Source organism: Lissotriton vulgaris, unplaced genomic scaffold (assembly GCF_964263255.1).
Source record: "Lissotriton vulgaris unplaced genomic scaffold, aLisVul1.2 SCAFFOLD_909, whole genome shotgun sequence".
In the NCBI taxonomy this organism is placed as follows: domain Eukaryota; kingdom Metazoa; phylum Chordata; class Amphibia; order Caudata; family Salamandridae; genus Lissotriton; species Lissotriton vulgaris.
In genome coordinates this window covers 299,284-322,292 of record NW_028252702.1, presented here as the reverse complement: position 1 = coordinate 322,292, position 23,009 = coordinate 299,284, and the positions used below count along the sequence as shown (strand labels likewise).

Here is a 23,009-nt window from a genome sequence, read left to right as displayed (position 1 = left end):
TGTAGCACTTCCTCCTTCACCTTTTCTAGTGTTGGGTCTACCAGTTCTGGAGGGATATATAAAAAGTGGGCCCAATTCATAAAGGTAAACTTAGAACGAAAGTCTAAGTTTAGAATTGAAGTCAAAGGGCCAAATTTACAAAGGAATACTTAAACCTGAATTGTAAATTTAGACCTGAAGTCCAAGTTTACCTTTGTGAATTTGGCCATTAGACTTAAGGTCTGAACTTACACTTTCAGTCTAAATGGACTGAATTGGGCCCAAGGAAGATGTACACTGGACCTGCTACTATCCCCTCAGCCACCAAATATCTGTCCAGATTATCCAACTCAACCTAGACACCACTAAGGGGAAGTGTGTAGGTAGGAGAACAACCACTCCTTATTGATTCTATGGAGCGCCATAAGTTAAACACTGTTATACTCATATCGGGAGAGCAACTGAGACATCATCACCAGCAAATTTATCTCCTGGAGCAGCAAGACCTCCTGTATGAACCGTCGGCAAGAAACAGGACTGCCCCCTCTTTATTCTGTTAAGTAAACTGTTGACATTCTATGTTATGACTATAAATCTTGTCATAGTGGGTTGATGGATAAGGTATCTAAAGAGGTATCATGCTGCAGGGGCCTACTGGATACCCTGGATGGATATGCATCATGCTAGGCCTGCACTGAGGCACTGGATAGTGAGCCCTTATCCTGCAATCTGACCATTTGCTTGGGACAATTGTTACATTGCGCCGACAGGGCCAAGTAACCCTCTTTAAACTTTCCCCACCTCACACTTCCACACCAGAAACATCTGCGGGCCCATTACAATTAAAATACAACAGGCGAAAAAGTGCAGCTTGGTAGTGCCCGAGCCAGCTCTTCTGGGCCAATAAAATTATTTGGACATTTTTGAGCTGACTGGACAAACATTGTGGAATGCTCCATGAGCATACAGGTGGCAATAGGGCAGCATCACTCTGCTGGCGGGGCATCCTCTGTCAGAGAGTCCCCAGGCCCCAGCAATTGTGTGAATCCATCAATCTCAGGTTTCATCTGCATACTCAAAATGACTTGAGGAAGGGAATTCCTGGGCCATCTTGTCTCAGATCTCACCTGGCTACGTCTAATGTCTGTGATCGGAGTGTCCAGACTCTGGATTGTCTCCTTCTCCTGGGGTTTCTGGGTGTACTCCAACTTTGCCGTCTGTCCCATAGCAGTCTGTAGGGTACAGTTTGTCAGGCTCTCACACGTGGTGGAAAGTGAAATAGCAAGGGTTGCTGTTCTGTGTCCCATTCCAAGGCTTCTGCTGGGTTGTCAAAGACGAGGAAATAGGCACATATGTGGTACCTCCATTGCTCTCAATTTTTAGTTTACTACTTCAAGCCTATCGTGTCGCTTTTGCACTTGATGTGTATGGTAGGCTCATTCCCCTTCTACCCTCGTTGCCCTAAGGATCACATCCCAGTTTCTGTAGTTGAGTACTTTAGTGATCATCAGGTGTGAGGGAGCCCCTAGTGGGAGTTTTGCTGTGAGAGACTTGTACACCCTTTTTTAGCACAAAACAGAACAAAAGTCTCTCTATCAAGACCCAGGAGGAGAATCACTGCTCCAGAAGGGCCTCCGGGTCAGACCCTCATGGAATCCAATACAGCACAGGTTGCTCCTCAGTGTGTGGTTCTCTATATATTGTCTTTGTAGCTGTCACTTCGGTCTTAAGTGCTGAGACAGAATCCTTCAGGTATAAGATACAGTCCTCTGCGCCTGCAACCCTATCCATTGCATTACGCAGGTTGTGCCAAAGTAGGGCCACATCCACCACACCTCACTGATCCCAGTCTCCAGCGCCAATCGTGAGACTTTTATAGTTTTTATTTAGCAGCATTACGTTAACAGGTGGTTCTCACTGCTATTGGGATGCCCCTGCCTCGCAGGATGATTTGGGGGCATCTGAGAAGGGCATAGTGAAGCAATCAATTGTTGCCTGGGCCTGGATGCATCATGTGCCATGCATGGGGTGTATCCTGGTCCTGGGCCCCATGGAGGCTTTGTCAGAGACGTGCAGCACCACATGCTGGGGGCAAGATCAACTGCAGGACTCAAGGAGCCCCCTGGTGCCACCAAAAAGACAGCTGTCCCCTCCTTTGCCAGTTGAGGTGTACGCTTGGCCCACTGCCTTGGTAGTACAAGCAATCAGGCTGGAGTTCAGGACAGGCCCATGGCACCACTGTTTGACATCTTTAAGGCCTCGCAATTTCTAGTGTAGGTTCGCCTCTGGATACCACCAGGGAGTAGATGTGTCTGTCCTTCTTCTGCACAGATATCAGACCTGGTGGCGGGAAAGGCCCACTGACCTGCTTACCTGGTGAGGTTGTGCCCCTGACCAGACCCTGTCCCCCTCTGCATTTTTAAAACAGCAATCTCCCAGGTCTGATTCATTGGGTGTATCACTTATCCCCCTATGTTGCTTCGTCTGGGTTGGGATGCCGCATCCATGGCATTCATTGCCAAGACCTTCCTACAGGCAGTCACTGGCCCAGGCTTTGTTGCAGTGTGGAGAGTCTTAGAGCCAAACCTCCATTTGGGGTAGAGCCTCCTCCCCACTACTCCACCTGGTGGGGCAGGACCCATTCACCTCGCCCGGAGCACAGTCAGGCACACAGCAGGCCCCTATTGACTCGGTCAACGCCTTGAATAGACCCGCTCAGCTCCAGTTGGCTGTTTAGTTATGGCCCGTCATCTTAGCAGGGTTCAGTTGTCGGATCTTTGAGGCCGCTGAAGCATCAACATCAGCCTGGAGCTGGGTGTTGGGGGCGCTGGTGCTTCATCTCTTGTCCACACCTTGAAGGAACTCCCAGACTAGGCCATCAACAGGATTTTAGCAGTCAATGGGCTCCGCAAAGAGCACCCACCATCTTGGCTGCTTTGGCCACACCCCATTTCTTCAAATTTTTACACTTTTTCTAAACTTTTACATGTTGAAGTTGGTATGTTATCTTTTTATGTAAGTGTTTCTCAATTTTACTTTTAGCGAAGACTTGTAAATAGGTTTCCTTTTTATAAAGTTACATTTGTTTATAATAATGATGTAGAATTGTACTATTTTTAAACTGTGGTTATCATTTATTTTACTTTTAGCTTATATTTTAGTTTTGCTACATATATTTCTACCATTATTTTAGACAGTATATTTGTATTTGCATTTTATATATTTTTTATTTTACATTTGTTTGCAGTAAAATTAATTTTCGTAAGGTATTTTTGAAAATGTGATCTTAAATATTTATTATTTATATTGTAGATTATTAATTTTCATTACATATACATATTGTGTGTCATTATCATTATTATTACTTTAATTAAGTATATATTTCTTAATGATTTCATCTATGTATATTTCATATTAGTACATCTGTATTTCTTTGTTTAAATGTATTAGGTCATATATATGTTATACTATATTTAAAATTATGACAGTTTTTTATTGTTTTACATTACATATCTATCTTTTATGTATATTATTTTAAAATTAAATAACAAATGTATAATTTGTGAAGTTATTATGATGTTAAATACTTTTAAATATATAGTAAAAATGACGGCATCATTACTAGTTGCAATTCTTGAAACCCTCTGAACCAAAAGACAATCCTAGGGTTCTTCAGTAATAAGCAATACTGGATGCTTAAGGGACACAATTCTATAGATGAGCCACAAACACCACCTAAATTATCATTCCAGTCATCTGCACTTACCAGTGACTGTAGTAGCCTTGACATTGATGTACCCATGCTCATAGCCTTCTCTGTACATGGTAATTCCTACTGTGTGGTTCAATAAGGTTACTGGGAGGATAGAGAACACTGATAAATTAGGGGCTAGCGTAGGAGGTGAGTTGGAGGCAATGTGTTTTGGTTTCAGTCAATTTAACTTGAATTATGTGGAGTGGCTTTGAACTGTCCCCCATAATCAACACTGTAAGTGCTAAGACAAGCACATAACACTGATACTGTGCTTCTTCATAAAGTTTACCCAAAAAAGTACTGCAATTCCACATTGATGGAGTGTTCCTAGATTCTTTGCATCGTATTCCGCCTTTTCCAGATGTGTCACCATTCTTATGAGGCATAACATGCCTTTGTGCCCACAAGATGTAGCTGCTGATACTGAATGCTGATTTCTTATTCTACACGGGATATAGGACCAATCCCAAATCACCATCCTCCAGTTCAAGAACTAACTGTCTCCTTGTTTGAAGAAGTATTGAAAATGTGCATCCATTAACTCCCTTGTTCTCTTCTATGGGGGTAACATAAACGTGGCCATAAATACAAGGATAGACATGGCCAATGCAGCAGGATGACGTCAGAGTACTAGATTTGCATGAAAGAAATTGGACGAAATGGAAATCAGAACCTAGCCAGAACATTTTCTGATCATTCCACATTAGGTCAGTCTGTTGCCTCCCTATCCCTGTCCTCGTGCCTCAAATGGTGCTTCTGTTCTCTGGCTCTCTCAACTCTGAAAATCCCTGTTTCAGACAGGGCTTAGAGCGGCACGATTGCAGTCCTCAATGATGTCTTTGATTGGAAGAAACACTCCATATGTCAGCAGCTCAATGCACTTCACTTGTTATTCTTCTGGAACTCAATGACAATCTTAGAACTGGGGAACCAGGTTCAAGTCTCAGTGTGGGCTCAACATCCTGTGATTCTGTACAAATCATTTAATCTCCTTTTGCCTACCAAAAATGACTGTGTCCTTGTGCAATGTAACTGGTGCTGATGTTAAGCTCTTCAATACCTTTTGTCGAGTTCCCTTCATTGAAACCTGCAAAAAAAAGCGGATCTGCGGGGGAAAAAGAAGGTAGATCGAGAGGTGGAATTCTGGGTATGAATGATAGGACTTTCCGCAGGGTAACTGTTCTAAGTAATAAACCCAAGTTGTAGACCAGGTGGTATGTTCCAAGTAGTTCCTTTATTAAGTTTCAATAGTATATGTAGAATGCTGTTTATATGTTTCTTGTAGAAGAGAATTCAAAATAAGTAGGTTCAAGAGTCAAATCGTCACCAAAATGTTCTAGGTAAATAATCCAAATTGTAGACAAGGTGGTAGTTCCAAGTGGTTCTTTATTTAAGTTCCAATTGTAGATGTAAGTAAGATGGAAATAAGAATAAAGTAAGATTGAAGTATAGGTGTACAGCCCCACCAGGAGCAGTCTCCCTCTGCTCAGCCTCTCATCCTCCAACTGACGCTCTCCACCAGTCCACACACCAACATTCCATGACATCATACATCATTCTCCAGCCAAGCAGGTTGAACAGAAGAGAGAGCATTGATGTGAAGAAAGAAGAGAGAAATTAACCATTACAACATTAACCATGCAGAGAAGGTTTTAATCTGCCTGGTCATCAATTGCATGTTAAACATTGAAGGGGAAAAGTATTTGACAACACAAGAGTGTGTTACCTTCTCCACTAAATGATCTGGCAAGCAGATGTCCTCTGCACAATGACATGCTTGCTTTCCTAAAAAGCATTGTCTGTCCTGATTGGAAACTGTGCACAGGTAACCACTGGCCGAGCTTCTCTCCATAACCAAAAACTACAATTGCAATTTAGCGCATGCATACCAGAAGGGCCTCTGGTACTGATGGGATGACGGTTGACTTTTGTAAAGTGTAAACAATCATCCTGGCCCCTCATCTTTTAGCAATGTATGAATAAGCATGCTCACAGCGTTCCTTCGCCCGCACACTGCACGAAAACATACCAATGACACTCCTCAAGCTAGCTAACCCCTCTGACAATGCAAATACCATAGACCTCTGTTCCCCATTAACACAAACAATAAGATGGGGGCTAAGATCATAGCAAATTGTTGTTGCCCACTCCTATCAAGCTTAGTCCTTCCAGATTAATCTGGCTTTATTGTGGTTTGTCGACACCACATACATCATTCACAATGTTTTACATTATTGACTAACCACAACTCAAACCGGATAGGGTGGCAGTCTTCTTAATGCCACCAAGTCTTTTGAATCCCTACAAGGGAAGTTTTGATTCAAAGTACTTGAAGAATGGAACTGCATCAGTCCTCAGGCTTCTAAACATACAACAAGCTGCCCACATCAAGATACATGCTGCAGTGTCCTCCCAAATAGTAATATGCATAGGGGCAAGACAAGGATGTCCCTTGTTGCAAATGTATTTCCATAAGCCATAAGTTGGCAGGGTATGCTCAGATGTGAGTCCCTTGCTCACTTTGCCACTGGATTCAAGCAAACCTGACTGAAGACGGCTGGAATGCCAGAAACCAGTCCTAGGAAGCTTGTTTCCGGTCCAGGGAAGGCATGGCTTGGCAGTTCGGGCTGGACTGTTCCCATGAGGCACAGGGTCAGACTGATTTGCATATGGACATGTCTGAACTCGGGTGGCAGAGTGGGCTAAAGAACGGTGATGGATTAAACCCAGATCTTTTGACTGGGTGTGAGTGTTTGATTGGTTCAGATGCTCCGTCCATCACCACCCCCCTTTGTACCGCTGAACTGGGTTGGCAGAGTGGGCTAAAGAACTGTGATGGATTAAACCCAGATCTGTTGATTGGGTGTGTTTGATTGGTTCAGAAGCTCCGTCCATCACCACTCCCTTTTGTACCGCTTAGCTCAGGTACACAGCACTTGCGGTAGTACCAGCAAAGAGGTGTGTGACCTTGAACTGGGGCAAGGGGGCATGTCTGATGGTACAAGATTGGTTATGAGATCTAACTTATTTCAATGATGTATTTGAAGCATTCATCTCTTTTTCAACACTATATGCCCCTAATGCTATTTGAACCCCAACTATACTTCATTATCACACACATACAATGCCGTGGGACAGGCAGATGCTGGAGCAATCCCAAATCACTACACCACAAGTACTAACTGCACCCAGGAAAAGTGGCTGGCAACATATTATTGCATCTGCAGGTGATGGATAGAATGATTGAATTTATCTCAGCTGCTGGTAATCGCTCAGGGCTGCATCCCAATCCATTGTTTTTCACCCAACATGCCACCTCAGTTTGGACCCAGCTATATGCAAATCAGTCTTGACCCTGCTCCAATGGGAACAATCCAGTCGGAACTGTCAAGCCAGGTGCTCCCTGAACCAGAATACAAGAAACCTAGGACCAGTTTAGATCTGATGAGGGCTCATCAGGCAGGTATACCTTGATTCCAATGGCACATTGAGCACAGGACCCATGTCTGGTCATACCCGTCACACTTAGAGCGCCACCTACAACAACAATGTAATGGATGGAATGGTTAAATTAATCACAGCCACTGGCAATTGCTCGGGCCACATCCAATCCATCATTTCTCACTCACCATGCCACCTGAGCTTGGCAATGTGGGCTGATCTGTTCTCATTGGAGCAGGGTCAAGACTGATTTGCATATAGGTGGGTCCAAACTGAGTTGGCATGGTTTGCACAATAATGATGGATTGGGATGTGGCCCGAGGGGTTACCAGTGTCTGAGATAATTTAAACATTCCACCCATCGCTTTTTTGTATACTTTACTGTGTCACCCGTAGTTGTACGGGTATGCCCAGACGTGGGTCCAGGGAAACTGTCACTGAAACTAAATTATCTCTTGTTGATGAACCCTAAGTAGGGTAAAATTGATCATGAGAGGAACTGGCTTCGCAGTTTGGGCCGGATTGGGTCCAAACTGAGGTGGCACGGTGTGCAAAATAACAATGGTTTGGGATGCGACCCGAGTAATTACTAGTAGCTGTGATTAATTCAAGCTTTCCATCCATCACTTTTTTGTGTACTTTAGAGTGGCAACATATTATGGCACATCATGGAGTGCAGACATGCTTGTCAGCAGAGATATTAATTCAGGCTGGGTGATATTAAAATTATTCTGGCGTAATTAGCATCATTTTGGATATTTTACCTCACGCTTGCTATGTGAAAATCTCCAAATTATACTATTATGCTTCTTCACATATTTATGCATCATTCAGAGTAGAACTTTTCCCTGAAATTAGCAATTTGCAGTTAAAATGTACAGCTAAAATACAGGAATGACTGAACACGAGCATCTGTTGTTAATGTTCCTTTTGTTTTTTTTGCACTTTTGTTCAATGTGAAATGAGTCCTTATGTAAATAAGTGAGGCAAATGCATTTTGTGCTAAAATATTGTGCATAATGATGGGTTTGCATTTTGCATATTTATGCATATTTATATACATAATTTTGTGAAATTTCACATACTTATGTAAAAGTAAACTACTTAGACGCAGTATCAATGTTGTGTTATCTACTATGGCTACCCACTGCACTGTTTGACTCTTAGGGCCATATGTCCTAAAACTGTAGTCACAAAAAGAGATCATAATTGTTTTACTGACTTCTAAATTATTTTGCAAACCGAACTATGTTCTAGTAGGTCAATTTGTCAAACGATTTTGAGGGGGTCACAGAACAACACGACTAATGTATATTTATCATACAGGCTGTAAATTGTCCCTAAATCCAGCTGCAAACATAGGGATAGTGGCATACATGGAAAAGCAACCCACCATACCCATATTTGCATTTTGAAAGTTATTTTTTTAAGCAGCCTATTTCCTTAAAGGAAAAAGGGCTGCTGTAAAAAAAAAGTTCTCTGTTTTGAAAAACTTCATTGAGATTCGTCAGTGGTCCCTTGGGCCACTGCCAACTCCCTTAACATCAAAAGGGGGGGCAAGAGAAGTGTGCTGACCATGATTGCTTTATCCTAATTAAGTACTAAATATTCATAAAAGATAATCAGAACATAAGGTTACTGCCAATGGATATACCTAAATTGGTGGGTTTCTAATGTATGTTGCGGGTTTTTCATAAAACTATAAGGCAAACCAACACCCACCAATCTAGGTGCCAAACCTCATCATTGGTTTTGCCTCATCCACCTGAAATTCTTAGGGTTATGGATGGGCTCTCTAGTTCTATAGGAAGGGCTATATTTGGGAACTGCATGTGCCACATATTGTTTTAGATAGGATCCAATAAGTGAAGGTAAAAAGCACTCTTGATGGTCCAAAATATATTTAAATTATTGGATTCTAATAGGGTATTAATGGGGAATGTTACACCTATCATCCTTAGGGTGATTTTCCCTGAAACTTTTTTCCTTCTTAGCTCTTCTTTTTGCTGTATCTATTGTTGGCCTTAGGACTCTGAGTACTTTACCACTGCCGGCCTGTGCTAAAGAACATGTACTTCTCCCCTAATCATGGTGGCCTTGGTGTATACCCAATTGACATATTTAGTTTACTTGTAAGTCCCATGAAAAGTGGTGAACCATACACCCTGTAACCTAAATGGTACTTGTGGGCCTGCAGCACTGATTATGCCACCCACACAAGTAGCCTTTCAAACCTTTCTCATCCCTGCCATAGCAAGCCCTGTGTGTTCAGTTTACTGCCACTTCGTCTTAGCATTTAAAAATACTTGCCAAGCCTCAAATTCCCCTTTTATTACACATGTTGCCCTTAAGGTAGGCCCTAGGTAGCCCCCAGGGCAAGGTGCATTGTAGAGAAAAGGTAGAACATGTACTTATAATTTTTTGATGTCCTGGCAATGACCAACAGCTAAATTTGAATATATGCCGTTACAACGAATGCGCTACAACGCATTCCATTACAATGTGGTCATTACATCGACTGCGTTGTTACACCACGAACTATTACATCGCAAGTCGTTACAACGACTTGCTGTAGGGGGTACATTGGACTTAGGAATAGTATTATTTACTATTCCTACTCCAGTTTGTGCAACAAATCCAATTGTAAATCCAACACCAGCGCACCCCCTACAGCAAGTTGTCGTAACGACTTGCGATGTAATGGTTCGCGTTGTAACAACGAGGTCCTTGTAATGAACACATTGTAATGTAATGCGTTGTACCGCATTCAATGTTAACTATGTCTCCGGCTACATTTGTTTTCACTACTGTGAGACCTACTCCTCTCACAGGCTAACATTGGGAATTTCTTAATACACTTTAAAACTGTAATTCCTGATTAGAAGGAATGTCTGCATCATATTTTATATTTTTGGAATAGTGAATATTAAATCCTCTTTAAAGGTAAAGTTGGATTTAACATTACTATTTTAGAAATGTCACTTTTAAAAAGTGAGAGGATTTCTCCTGGGACTGTTAGAATCCCCACTAATCAATATTAGCGGTTGATAGTGCTCCTATCGGATAACTCTCATTCTCCAGTATCATACATCCATTACTCACAGATTCAGTTCCTCAAAGGTGATTAAGAGACATCAATACAAAAACAGAACTAAATTAGAAAAGCACAATTTTATCTTTAATAAAAATGAATAATGGTATAATCTACATCAAAAACAATATACACAAAGACAGTTAAAAAGTCCTATTGACCAAACAATTTGACCTAACAAAAGTTAAAAAGACAAATTGTATAAAAAATAACACTATATTGACAAGTCTAAGTTTCTGAGAGCTAACAAACAAGTGAAGTGCAAACAAAGGTAAAAAGCATCTCTAATCTGTTTACTCCGTATTGAACTCAATGTATATTTTTAGAAAAGGTGTCCATTAATCATTTCATCAAGGAGGCACCCGTGTGGTTCCTTGGATGTAACATTCAATGATGCGTCGACGCGTTTCGGTAGCTCATGTATTTCTCTATGCCACCTTCTTCAGGACAGTTTATGTGTTAAAAAGCTCTCTTCTTGTAACGGCGCATATATCCTTTTTTAGTTCTGAATGACGTCCCAAGGAAACTTCTGGTTTGTTTCCGGACAATACCAGACCGTGTGTTTCAGATAACCTTGGAGTACTCTTTGTTTATCGACTTGTATCCGATAATTCCGGGATTTTATTTTTATTCCGGTAGAGTGCTGCGGGGCATGTATAGCTCCACGCGTTTCCCTACGATCAATTGATGTGTTTAGCTTGATCACAATATAGTGATATCACTGGATAAAAGCTTCTGATAATTTTCTTGGGCAGTCTCTTGATCCCGTCTTCGATCTATGCAGGTATTAAGCTCTAGGAATGTTACTTGTGTGCACGTAGGTTAAAGGCGCGTCACCGGTCTGCCGTTTTTTGTAGCTAGTTTGGTCTACACAGCACTAGCACATACATTCATGAGCTATACACATAATATTTGTATCACTGGTTGGGTAGATCCCTAATTAAAGTGACTGCATGGCGCCATGGAGGGCTGTACATAGGGAGCCCTCAGGGGACATAGTCATAAAGGGAACATCTCACCAGATACTATAATGCCTGCGCTTCTTCCAAATGTTTAAAGCACCGCCCACTTCCAAATACCGGATTGGTAACTATTTCTAAACACTTTGGGCCAGATGTAGGTAAGTAACATTTACCGATTCTTAATTACCGAAAATTACCGAATTTTACCGATTCGGTAATTAAGAATCGGTAAATGTGAGGGGTGGGTATGTAGGGAATCCAGATGTTCCCTTTTACCGAATCGGTAAAAATCGGTATTTACCGATTCGGTAAATACCGACCGGTAATGCTCCATTCATTCCTATGGGCTTTGAAGCCCATAGGAATGAATGGGGCATTACCGGTCGGTATTTACCGATTCGGTAAATACCGATCTTGACAAGGGTGCAGGGGGTGTCACTTTGACACCCTCTAGCACCCCCAAAAAAGGTTCGGGGGCCATGTGGCAGGCATACCTGCCCTAAGGGCAGGTCTGCCTGTCATATGGCACAGGTGTGCATGCACACATGTGCATGCACACCGGAATCGGTATTTTACCATCAATATATTTGATGGTAAAATACCGATTCGGTAAGGGTTGTGGGACTCAGAAGAGTCCCACCTACATATCAAATTTACCGAATCGGTAAAAATACCGATTCGGTATTTTACAGATTCGGTAAATTTACCGATTCGGTAAATTTACCGAATCGGTAAAATACAGGGCCCTACATCTCAGATTGCATTTACCGGTCGGTAACGGCCGAATTCGGCCGTTACCGACCGGTAAATGCCTACCTACATCTGGCCCCTAGTGATTCAGAAAAAGTTAAGTGAGTCATAAAATGTCTTTTTACCAGTTGCAGGGGCTCAGATTCACTGAAGTGGAGGGCTTACAACCAGTAAAAGGTTTCGTCCACCTGGCCCAAAATACTGTATAAGTCATAAAGTGTATTTAATACATTTAAACACGACTGATTTATTAAATTGTAGCATTTGCAACTCGTAAAATGTTTAGTACATCTGGCCAAAGTACTGCACAATTCTGAGTGCAAATTATAAGTGACAGCATAATATTTGTTGTATCTTAATAAAATGAATACAAATAAAATAAAATAACATACAAATAAAAGAATGGTGCTTGTGGATTTACATAAATGTGATCAGTGCAGAAATAGTTTGGGTTCAATTATAGATGCCATAAGGATGATGTGTATATTATAGACACTATGAATGTGTATAATATAGACAATGAAACTCTCTTCTGGTACAGTATGGAGTATCAAGTGACAGCACCACCTACATATACTTTCACTAGCCTTCCAAAGGGATGCATTGAAACAGAGGCAGACGAATGGTCTTAATCCTTTTTTCTCAAATGCTTCAGTTTCAAATGTACCCCTTCCTTTATTTCTACCTTAATTTTTATGAGACAAGGACATTGTGAATTAGAATACAATGACTTAATACCAAAACGTTGTTAATCTTTGTCATGACAATACTTGAAGCTTGAAGAGTAGTATTTTAAAAATGTAAGATTTCCCCCGGAAAATGATACCATTTACTGAGTTCTAAACCTACCTACAGTGGCACACAAAGGGCCATATTAACAAGCCCCTTGGGCCACTTTTGCGTCACTTTTCCCAAGTTAAAAGTGACGCAAAAGTGGCGCAAGGGGCTTGTAAATCTGCCCCAAAGTCTTTCAAAAGTGTATTTCAATAGATAAGTTTGACTCATAACTTTAACATGCCTAATCACGTGATTTGTTTTATATTTAAATAAAGAATCGTAAAGCTGTCCCGATACATATTGTGCACCCTATTACATATTGACATAGAAAGGATAACAAATGTACCAATAGAAAACGTTGCTCTTACCTTTTAGTCCCGACTCTTGGATTCAGAGGTATGTCTATGGTATTCATTTTTGAGTCATGGGTCACAGCCAGGCCTAGATCTGCAATGGCACAAGTCTCATTTTTCTTCACTAAAATATTTTTGGATTTTATGTCTCTGTGTGCTATGGCAGGTTTACCTGTTAAGTGTAAGAAAACATGACATTTAATTGAATAGTAGTGATATAATCTACATACCTGACAGTGAAGAATATACTTCTCAAATTTGTCAACACCAGAGAGTAGTCAATATACAGAACCGAATCCCTTGCATCATGTGAAGTAAATGAGGCTTTTGAAGGCAAGAAGCAGGGACGTCATACACATGTGATGTCCTTTTCCCAGATTCCTCCTTTAATTGCTAAGGCTCCCACTCTCATGACACGCTTATGGTAGGACTAAACTAGCTAAGGGGATCATAATATTATTGGGTACCTGAAACTGCTAAAGCCAAGTAGAAGAGAGCCATGAGAACTAGGGCCGGATGTAGGTGGCCATTTACCGACCGGTAACGGCCGATTCGGCCGTTACCGACCGGTAAATGGCCATTTGAGATGTAGGGGCTCTATTTTACCAATTTGGTAAATTTACCGAATCGGTAAAATACCGAATCGGTATTTTTACCGATTCGGTAATTTTGAAATGTAGGTGGGACTCTTCTGAGTCCCACAGGCCTTACCGAATCGGTATTTTACCATCAAATCCAATTTGATGGTAAAATACCGATTCCGGTGTGCATGCACATGTGTGCATGCACACCTATGCCATGTGACAGGCAGACCTGCCCTTAGGGCATGTATGCCTGCCACATGGCACCCGAGCCTGTTTTGGGGGTGCCAGAGGGTGTCAAAGTGACACCCCCTGCACCCTTGTAAAAATCGGTATTTACCGATTCGGTAAATACCGAATCGGTAATGCCCATTCATTCCTATGGGCTTTGAAGCCCATAGGAATGAATGGGCATTACCGATTCGGTATTTACTGAATCGGTAAATACCGAATCGCTCCGATTCGGTATTCCAGCACATCTGGAATACCTACATATCCACCCCTCAGATTTACCGATTCTTAATTACCGAATCGGTAAAATTCGGTAATTAAGAATCGGTAAATCTATTTTACCTACATCTGGGCCCTAGTTCTTAGTAATTTGAGCTATTCAAACGAAAAAGAATTACGTATGTGTAGTCGGACTTCATGTTCTAGATGCCCGTGGGGTCCTATGTCCTAAGTTTCTGCATCTGTTGAATATATGTATTGAAGATGTAGAGGAATTTGAAGCCATTCTGGATACACAAAACTAGAAACTTTAATCTAGGACGTTTTACTCATCTTGTTTTGTTATGGTGCCCCTGCATAGGAAAGTCATTATGCCAAAAGTAATTGAATGTACTAAAAAATTATGCACTTGGATTTTTGACTTCATAAGTCCAGGGCATAATAGTTGTGATTTTATGATTTGATTTTCTTTATATCACAGTCTCGTAAAATGTGTCCTTTGAATCTTATGTCGGGTTAGGAGTTGAGAAGTTATATTTTCAGTATTGTAGCACCCAGGTGTTTTATTTCCTTAGAATACATGAGAGCCTGCAATCCCTCTATAAAACCCTGGTTTTATTTTCCTTATTACAGGTGACTTTTGATGTCTCGAGTCACCTGTAACAAAGAAATTACATAGCTGCTCAACTGAAATGCAATATTACAGTTGAGTTATGACATCAAAATGCCAACAGCGAAGAGGAAAGGCAGGACACAGAGTTTAGTTAAAGTTGCAGTTTCAACAATAAAAGTGAAACCTGGCGTTTTTTTCTTCTTCTGATCTGTTTTTTTTTTGTTTGTAAATGAACAGTGATCAGTAGAAAGTAGATATTTGAGGTAATATGTATATTTTTTGCATGCTTTATGTAATGCTTCTATAAATTATGAGCTGGAGCGCTTTTCTGTATCTGTCTTACAGAAAACTGATTCTAATATATTTTTGCAATAAATATCTAACTAATTACTGATGGGTTTAATTTTGCAGTGCAGAGTCTTCATGTCTGCAAACATCTTGTCTATTTCATATGAAGGAGCATCACACTAACGACTTTAGCGATGTGTTAGAAGGGTGATAACCATCATAACCATACATTACAAGGACATTGAAAGTCACTTCAGAGTTCCTTGAGCTTATATAGCAGCTCGGCCGTCAGTCTCATTCCTATATGGAGACAGAGGTCCCCAGTGAATTGCTATTTCCTTAAAATGTATGGCGGGGGTACTTTATCCCATTGTTGATTTTCACTATAGAATCAGAAAAATATTAGAACTGTCCACACCTCATCAGAGACCCAGGGTGGTTGCACCTATATAAATGGCTAGCCCATTAAGGGTGAAGCATATTTATTCCTCTTATGAAGTTACCTTTATTTTGAATTCTAAAATACCTCTGTCAGATTAGCTTTACTCCCCTTTTAATATGTGTTAAGGAACAGTGCTCTGTTTGACAGAATTGGGCACGGTATCTGACATGTACACTGTCAGCGATCGTGGCGACATTGGCAATAGCTACACTGAACCACTGCAGTTACCACAATGTGGGTGATATGATTGTATGAGGTTAAAACAAGGGGGCATATTACCAAGCAATAGCGATAATTATCGCTATTGCTTGGTTAGCGTGAAAAAATTATCGCCGAGCTGCGGCGTTTTTTATCGCAGATAAACCTTGGTATTACCAAGGTTTATCGCAAATGCGATAAAAATCGGAAATAATGCATGAATATCGCTGAAAAGTCAGCGATATTCATGCATTAGCGAGCTAATGCTCTTAGCCATGTTATCCACCTCCCATTGGATAACATGGCTAAGACCTGCTCAGGGCAGGTGTTAGCTTTTGGAGATATTCGCGCTTAGCACGAATATCTCCAAAAGTTGGTAATAGGAGATAGCGATGTTAGCGACTGTTTCCAGTCGCTAACATCTTGGCACACCCACTTTGCATGCCATTAGTGATAAATATCATTGACATGCAAAGTGGGGCCCAAGATGGTCGCTATCTCCTACTAGCTGTTGCTAACTGGTGTTAGCGACAGCTAGGTAATAGGGAGATAATTTTATCTCCGCTTTCTTGGCTTTTAAAGCCAAAAAAGCGGAGATAAACCCCCTTGATAATATGCCCCTAGGTTCTAATAATATGCATTGGCCCTGGAGCTACATTGTCAACGTAGTTTCAAGCTAGAAATCTCTAGTTTCTAGCTTCATGTCACCTCCTCTCAGTTAATTGTTAACGTTGCCTCCCTTGAGTTTTGTGTCCTCCGATCAGTTTCTAGTGGGAGACTATATTTGCCAGCAGAATTAGGTGAGCATGTTGGAAGAAATCAGTTGTTAAATTTTACCTATGAAATATTTAATGCCTGAAGTCACACTTGGTATTCTCTGTTTTTTATTTACAGCTAGCAATGTCCAAGGAAATTGTTGCTATTACTGAACTACAGCAGTTTGAGAGGCGTTTGCTGGAAAGAAAAGGAAGAAAATGTATTCATTGTCTATGTCAAGTTCCTGCACAACCCTTTAAAAGAACCCTGGCTGTGATGAGTAAGGAGCAAATATAAAATATGTTTTACACTTATGGAATGTGAAGACGGATTCTCAGAGTATAGAACCATTCTTCGAAGTTCCTATTCTGAGCTGAACATATTCAAATGTATACTGGCTACAAGGGGCTTCATAAGTGAGGTGGGCTATTAAATCAACCCTTGTTGTTCTAGGGGTACACATATTGGATGAACATCAGTTTGAATATGTCCTTAGCATACAAAACAAACACTTGTAACTGCTCAAAATATGGAAGAGGTTGGGACAATTTATTTGCAGTTGAATATCTAATGCACATCTGTTGTATCCAGTGGATTTTCTGGTTAGACAAATTTTCATATAAATTATGTGCTCTTTGTTGGTAATTTTTGAGCCAATGTAGCACCTAACTTGGCATAAAGCTTTTTTTCATCAAAATTATAGACCTTTAAAGGCATAAGGGTATAGAACCAGATTCAGGTCAGATGAGCAGTCCATAATGATATGAGATGGCATGCCCACTTTGGATGAGGAATTATAGGACATTTAGGTAGATAAGTCAAGTAGTTTTTTATGTGAGTGTCTCCTCAAAGCAGGGGCACCAAATGTCTGAACAAACATATGTAAACAGATACTAGTCTGTGCGGAGTATCTGATGTCTCAAATTAGTCGGCTAAATGACTGGCTTCACTTATAGATACCACTTAGTTTGATCACATGGGTTGGTATAACAGATTACTTAAATTCCAAAACCTGTCAGCTGTGACACCAATAGTAACAGAGGATGGCTTGGGAGATGCTGATCCTATGTTTAGACCTGTTCAAGTAGATAAAACTAGAGACCATTTTAGCACTTTAATGGTAGCTAGGGGTTTCCCTATACTATGCAGCAAGTTACTAGTATATACTCCTACTATTTATACTTATTCTGTCGGCACTAGTAGCATGATCATTAATTATTATGGTTTTAATTTTGAAGAATGACAAAGACTTTAGGAGTTGCTCATGTTAACAAAATGGTTTGCTGAGCCCCTCTGCACTTTGATCTGTATGCTTGTGGGCAGGACTGAAGCTGATTAAGTAAGAGCTAGCAAGGCACATATTATCCTAACAAGTCTCAAGTGTTCTTGAGGAGGCTTAGGATATGTTAAACCAAACTTTATTGATACTAATTAGTTCTGGTCTTGTGTGGGTGATAAGGGATTGGATACTTAATGGATACAATTTTACAAAAGCTCTATGAGATTGTGGCAGGTCACCTCCATACTGACTACTAAAAAGCAGATCATTCTAAAATTCGTATATCTAACCAGGAGTATGCTGTTTGTTCATGGGTATGGCTGTGCTTACACATTATCAGAAGAGTTCAATTGGTAGTCCTAAATTAATTGACTGCTTTATGCTGGGAAATCTTGCCTAGAAAGCAAAAGACACACAATTGAAGGACAGAATGCAAAGCAAATCAAAATGTTCACCCCCAGTCAAGAGATTTGGGTTAAATCCATGAATCTTTTTTGCTCACCATGCCACCCCAGGTTAGACATGGCAATATGCGAATCAGTCTTGACCCTGTGCCTCATGGGAACAGTCCAGCCCGAACTGCCAAGCCAGGCCCTCCCTGGACCGGAAACAAGCATCCTAGGACTGGTTTCGGGGCTGGACTGTTCCCATGTGGCACAGGGTCAAAACTGATTTGCATATGGCTGGGTTCAAACTGGAATGGCATGGTGAGCAAACAAATTGTGGATTTGGGCCCAGATCTCTGTACTGGGGTGAATGTATGACATTGTTCTGCATTATGTCCATCAACTGTTGTTTTTGAGTGAGTCTCCATGTCACTGGAATCAAGCTATCCTGGCTGATGAGTCTGAAAGCCCGAAACCGTCCTAGGATGCTTGTTTCCAGTCCAGGGAGGACCTGGCTTGGCAGTTCAGGCTGGACTGTTCCCATGGGGCACAGGCTCAAGACTGATTTGCATATGGCTGGTTTCAAACTGGAATGGTATGATGAGCAAAAGAACAATGGATTTAGGCCCAGATCTCTGTACTGGGGTGAATATATGACATTGTTCTGCATTCTGTCCATGAACTCTTGTTTTTGCATCTGTCACCCCGAGTGAGACGGGTATGCTCAGGTGTGAGTCCCGTGCTCTCCATACCATAGGAATCAAGCTATCCTGGCTGATGAGGACTCAAAGCCTGAAATCGGTCCTTGGATGCTTGTTTCCAGTCCAGGGAGGACCTGGATTGGCAGTTCGGGCTGGACTGTTCCCATGGGGCACAGGGTCAAGACTGATTTCCATATGGCTGGGTTCAAACTGGACTGGCATGGTGAACAAAAAACAATGGATTTAGGCCCAGATCTTTGTACTGGGGTGAATGTATGACACTGTTCTGCATTATGTCCATCAACTGTTGTTTTTGAATTTGTCTCCATGCCACTGGAATCAAGCTATCCTGGCTGATGAGGCTGAAAGCCCGAAACCGTCCTAGGATGCTTGTTTCCAGTCCAGGGAGGACCTGGCTTGGCAGTTCAGGCTGGACTGTTCCCATGGGGCACATGCTCAAGACTGATTTGCATATGGCTGGTTTCAAACTGGAATGGTATGATGAGCAAAATAACAATAGATTTAGGCCCAGATCTCTGTACTGGGGTGAATATATGACATTGTTCTGCATTCTGTCCATGAACTCTTGTTTTTGCATCTGTCACCCCGAGTGAAACGGGTATGCTCAGGTGTGAGTCCCGTGCTCTCCATACCATAGGAATCAAGCTATCCTGGCTGATGCGGACTCAAAGCCCGAAATCGGTCCTTGAATGCTTGTTTCCAGTCCAGGGAGGACCTGGATTGGCAGTTCGGGCTGGACTGTTCCCATGGGGCACAGGGTCAAGACTGATTTCCATATGGCTGGGTTCAAACTGGACTGGCATGGTGAACAAAAAACAATGGATTTAGGCCCAGATCTCTGTACTGAGGTGAATGTATGACATTGTTCTGCTTTCTGTCCATCAACTGTTGTTTTTGAATTTGTCACCCCGAGTGGGATGGGTATGCTCAGACGTGAGTCCTTTGCTCTCCATGCCCCTGGAATCAAGCTATCCTGGCTGATGAGGGCTGAAAGCCCGAAACCGGTCCTAGGATATTTGTTTCCAGTCCAGGGAGGACCTGGCTTGGCAGTTCGGGCTGGACTGTTCCCATGGGGCACAGGGTCAAGACTGATTTGCATATGGCTGGGTTCAAACTGGAATGGCATGGTGATCAGAAAAACAATGTATTTAGCCCCAGATCTCTGTACTGGGGTGAATGTATGACATTGTTCTGCATTCTGTCCATCAATTTGCATTACAGAATTGTATCCAAATTAACGAATACTGCATCTGACAAATGGGACCCCCAATTCTTTAAGCCTGTTAATTGTCTTCCTGCAACATTTTGAAAAAGCTTTATGTAAGCTAGAATAGTTTTGAATGCATCTATATATACACTATTCCCATAGTGATTGGCTGATTCTATGAAGGCAATGACTGGTCATTGTGAGGTCCTAATCCACATATGTAATATGTATTGGTAAAGCGCACTATCACCCGCAAGGTATCTTGGTGCTGAGCAGGTGTGTGTGCCTAGCCCTGCCTAAGTACGTTGGTTAATTGAAAAGCCAGGTTTTTAGTTTCTTGCAGAATTCAAGAATGATGATGATGAAGGCAGTTTATTGCAGGCACAACTACTCCATGGAGTGCGCTGTCGCAAAAAGCATAAGTCGAAAGGTGAACCACAAAAGTTAGTCCTGCACTCTGCAACATCACTCACTGTGCGCAACTCAAGAGGTAGATGATTCCTTGCAACTGAGCCCAGATATGTGACAGACGCTCCACCCGCTCTTGCGTGCTGAATTCTGGGATTGCTGCCAAAAGTTTGTTAGCAGATCTAAACTTTCTAAGAGGATTATAGAATCTGAATCTGCCACTGACATAAGAAGCCCCAGTTTGATACAGGGCATCATGCACTAGAACATAAATCTGACCCTTTTCCTGATGGACAGCCAGTGTAAGGTTCACAAATTGAGCGACATCCATGCTCTTGCTGGCACATTTTGGACGACTTGGATTCTATCCACCAGATGTTCTAGTAGTCCAAAGTATAAGGCTTTGCCATAATCTAAAATAAGGGTTATCAGAGCCTGGAAAGGACAACAAGGGCAAACATTTTTTAAGGACCGCATGATGCCGAAACAGGTGCCTGTCAAAGCTTTACCTTGAGGCTTAAAGGACAAGCTTTTATCAAATTTAATTCCCAGATTTCTAACTATGCCACTCTGGGATCATAGGGGGGAGGCATCGTTGGGCCATACATTCTGCCAGAAGGCTAGTGGTATGTTACCAAAGAAGAGAATTTCCATTTTTTCTTCATTACATTTGAGTTGATAGGATGCTAACCAGTAACAAACTGCTGTTAAACAGGTTTTAATCTGTATTCCAATCATCTCTTCTACATTGCCCCATGAAAATATAATAGCAGCTCCATAGTGTCTGTATAGACCACTTTGGCTCCCAGCTCTTCTGCTAGTTCTACCAGAGGGGTAAGGTCAATGTTAAGAAAGGTAGAATTTAGAGTGTGGATTGGCGGAATATGGGAGGGAACCCAAACTTGCTGACTCCTATTTGCCAGAAAGGAGGCTAGCCAGTCCAAGTTACCTGCCCTGTTACCAAAATGGCCTGGAGGCAATCCAGCAGATTGGAATGGGGAACAGTACTGATAACAAACTCAGTACAGCATTTCCCTGTGTATCAAGAATGCCTTTAATATGTTTTTAGACCTCCAACAATGATGTCTTTGTACTATAATGGGGTCTGAAACCCGACTGGATAGTATGTAGAAGATTTTTGACTTTCAGATAGCTGAAGAGTTGTTTATTCACATATGTTTCTAGTATTTTAGATAAAGCTGGCAGCAAGGAGATTGGCCTGTAGTTAGGTGGAATTCTAGGACCCGCCAATGGTTTTTTCACTGAAGGTAAAATCTTTGCCTGCTTCCAAGGGCCGGGAATTGTGGCAGTTGCTATTGAGGCATTAAGTATCACATTTGCCGCACGGTTAATAATAGTAGGCCCTGAAGCAAATAGATTAGGGGGCAATCATCTACTAAAAAAGATGTAATGAATTTCAGAGCTATCAATGAGCATTCCATTGAAATAGGCTCACAATTATTCAGTTTTCTCTTAGAAATAGTGTCTTGTAGCTTATTCTATAGATTTTCAATCAACCTTATGTAGAACATTGAGCTGGCTTGGATGCTTAAAATCTTAGTATGAAAAAACTGGCTAGTTGTTCACAATGCTCTGCCGAGGCCTGATGAGAACTAACACATGCTGATGGTGACATACATTTCTTGACAATTGAGAAGAATTCCTTAGCCTTATTTCGTGCCTTTTCAATCTCCTCTTCATAGTAGACTTTTTTGGCTGTTCTTATTGCAACTCAGTATTGCCTCAATGCTAATTTGTAGGACTCTCTGTCCTGTAGGTTATAGTCTTTCTTCCATTTTTGTTCTAGCACCTTACAAAATGTTTTACCTGCCCTAAGGCCATCAGACAACCATGGGCCGGAAGGCTTTCTTCTACTCATTCTATGCAGGAAAGATGGTGCTAATTTCTCCATTGCAGTTCCAGTCCAGCTGTCAAACTTTGTGACATCTTTCTCAACCACACCTTACAAGGCTGGGATATTTTTTTCCAGTGAGCACATCAACTCAAAGGGCCTTATCTTAGGAAAGGCTATCAAACTGCCTGGCATTCTGGTTGTGGCAGGGTAACATTTTGCTAAGACCTGTCATGAGAATCTGATTAAATAATGGTCTGATTTCCCCAGGAGCAATAGGTCCTCTGATTGTATAGTAATACTGGAGAAAACTTGGTCCAGCACTCGACCATGTTGATGAGTCAGTTTACCTACATATTTATTAAGGCCTAAACAGTCCATCATTTCTCTAAGTACTGTGCCCTCTCTGTCATGTACCTTGTTAAGGTGTATATTAAGGTCATCCAGAAGCATAAAATCAAGTATCTCAGTGCTAAATGGGCAATTGCCTAATCTAAGGAATTTTGAAAAGTATCAGCCGATCCCGGTGGTCTATTGATTAAAACCCCAGCCACTGATTGCTGATGTGATAAGGAAATACAAAAGCCCATGGCTTCTGCCCCCATCAAGTCTTTAACCTCAAAGGATTGACAACTCCAGTTCTCCCTGAGAATCAGGGCAAGACCACCTCCCCTCTCCCCGGCGATCTTTCTTGAGTATTTTAAAGCCATTGGGGACGGC

At 41.6% G+C, this 23,009-nt stretch overlaps 1 protein-coding gene across 1 annotated transcript in view; it reads right to left on the bottom strand.

The window, feature by feature from the left end:
• LOC147662073 (activin receptor type-1C-like) overlaps positions 1 to 23,009 on the bottom strand; it is a gene marked incomplete at its 5' end in the record, with an annotated part of 259,773 nt that overhangs the window by 130,798 nt on the left and 105,966 nt on the right. The window contains one exon of the mRNA XM_086951128.1: positions 13,123 to 13,279. Coding sequence (XP_086807254.1) covers positions 13,123 to 13,279 — 157 coding nt within the window. The remainder of the gene's footprint in view (positions 1 to 13,122; positions 13,280 to 23,009) is intronic.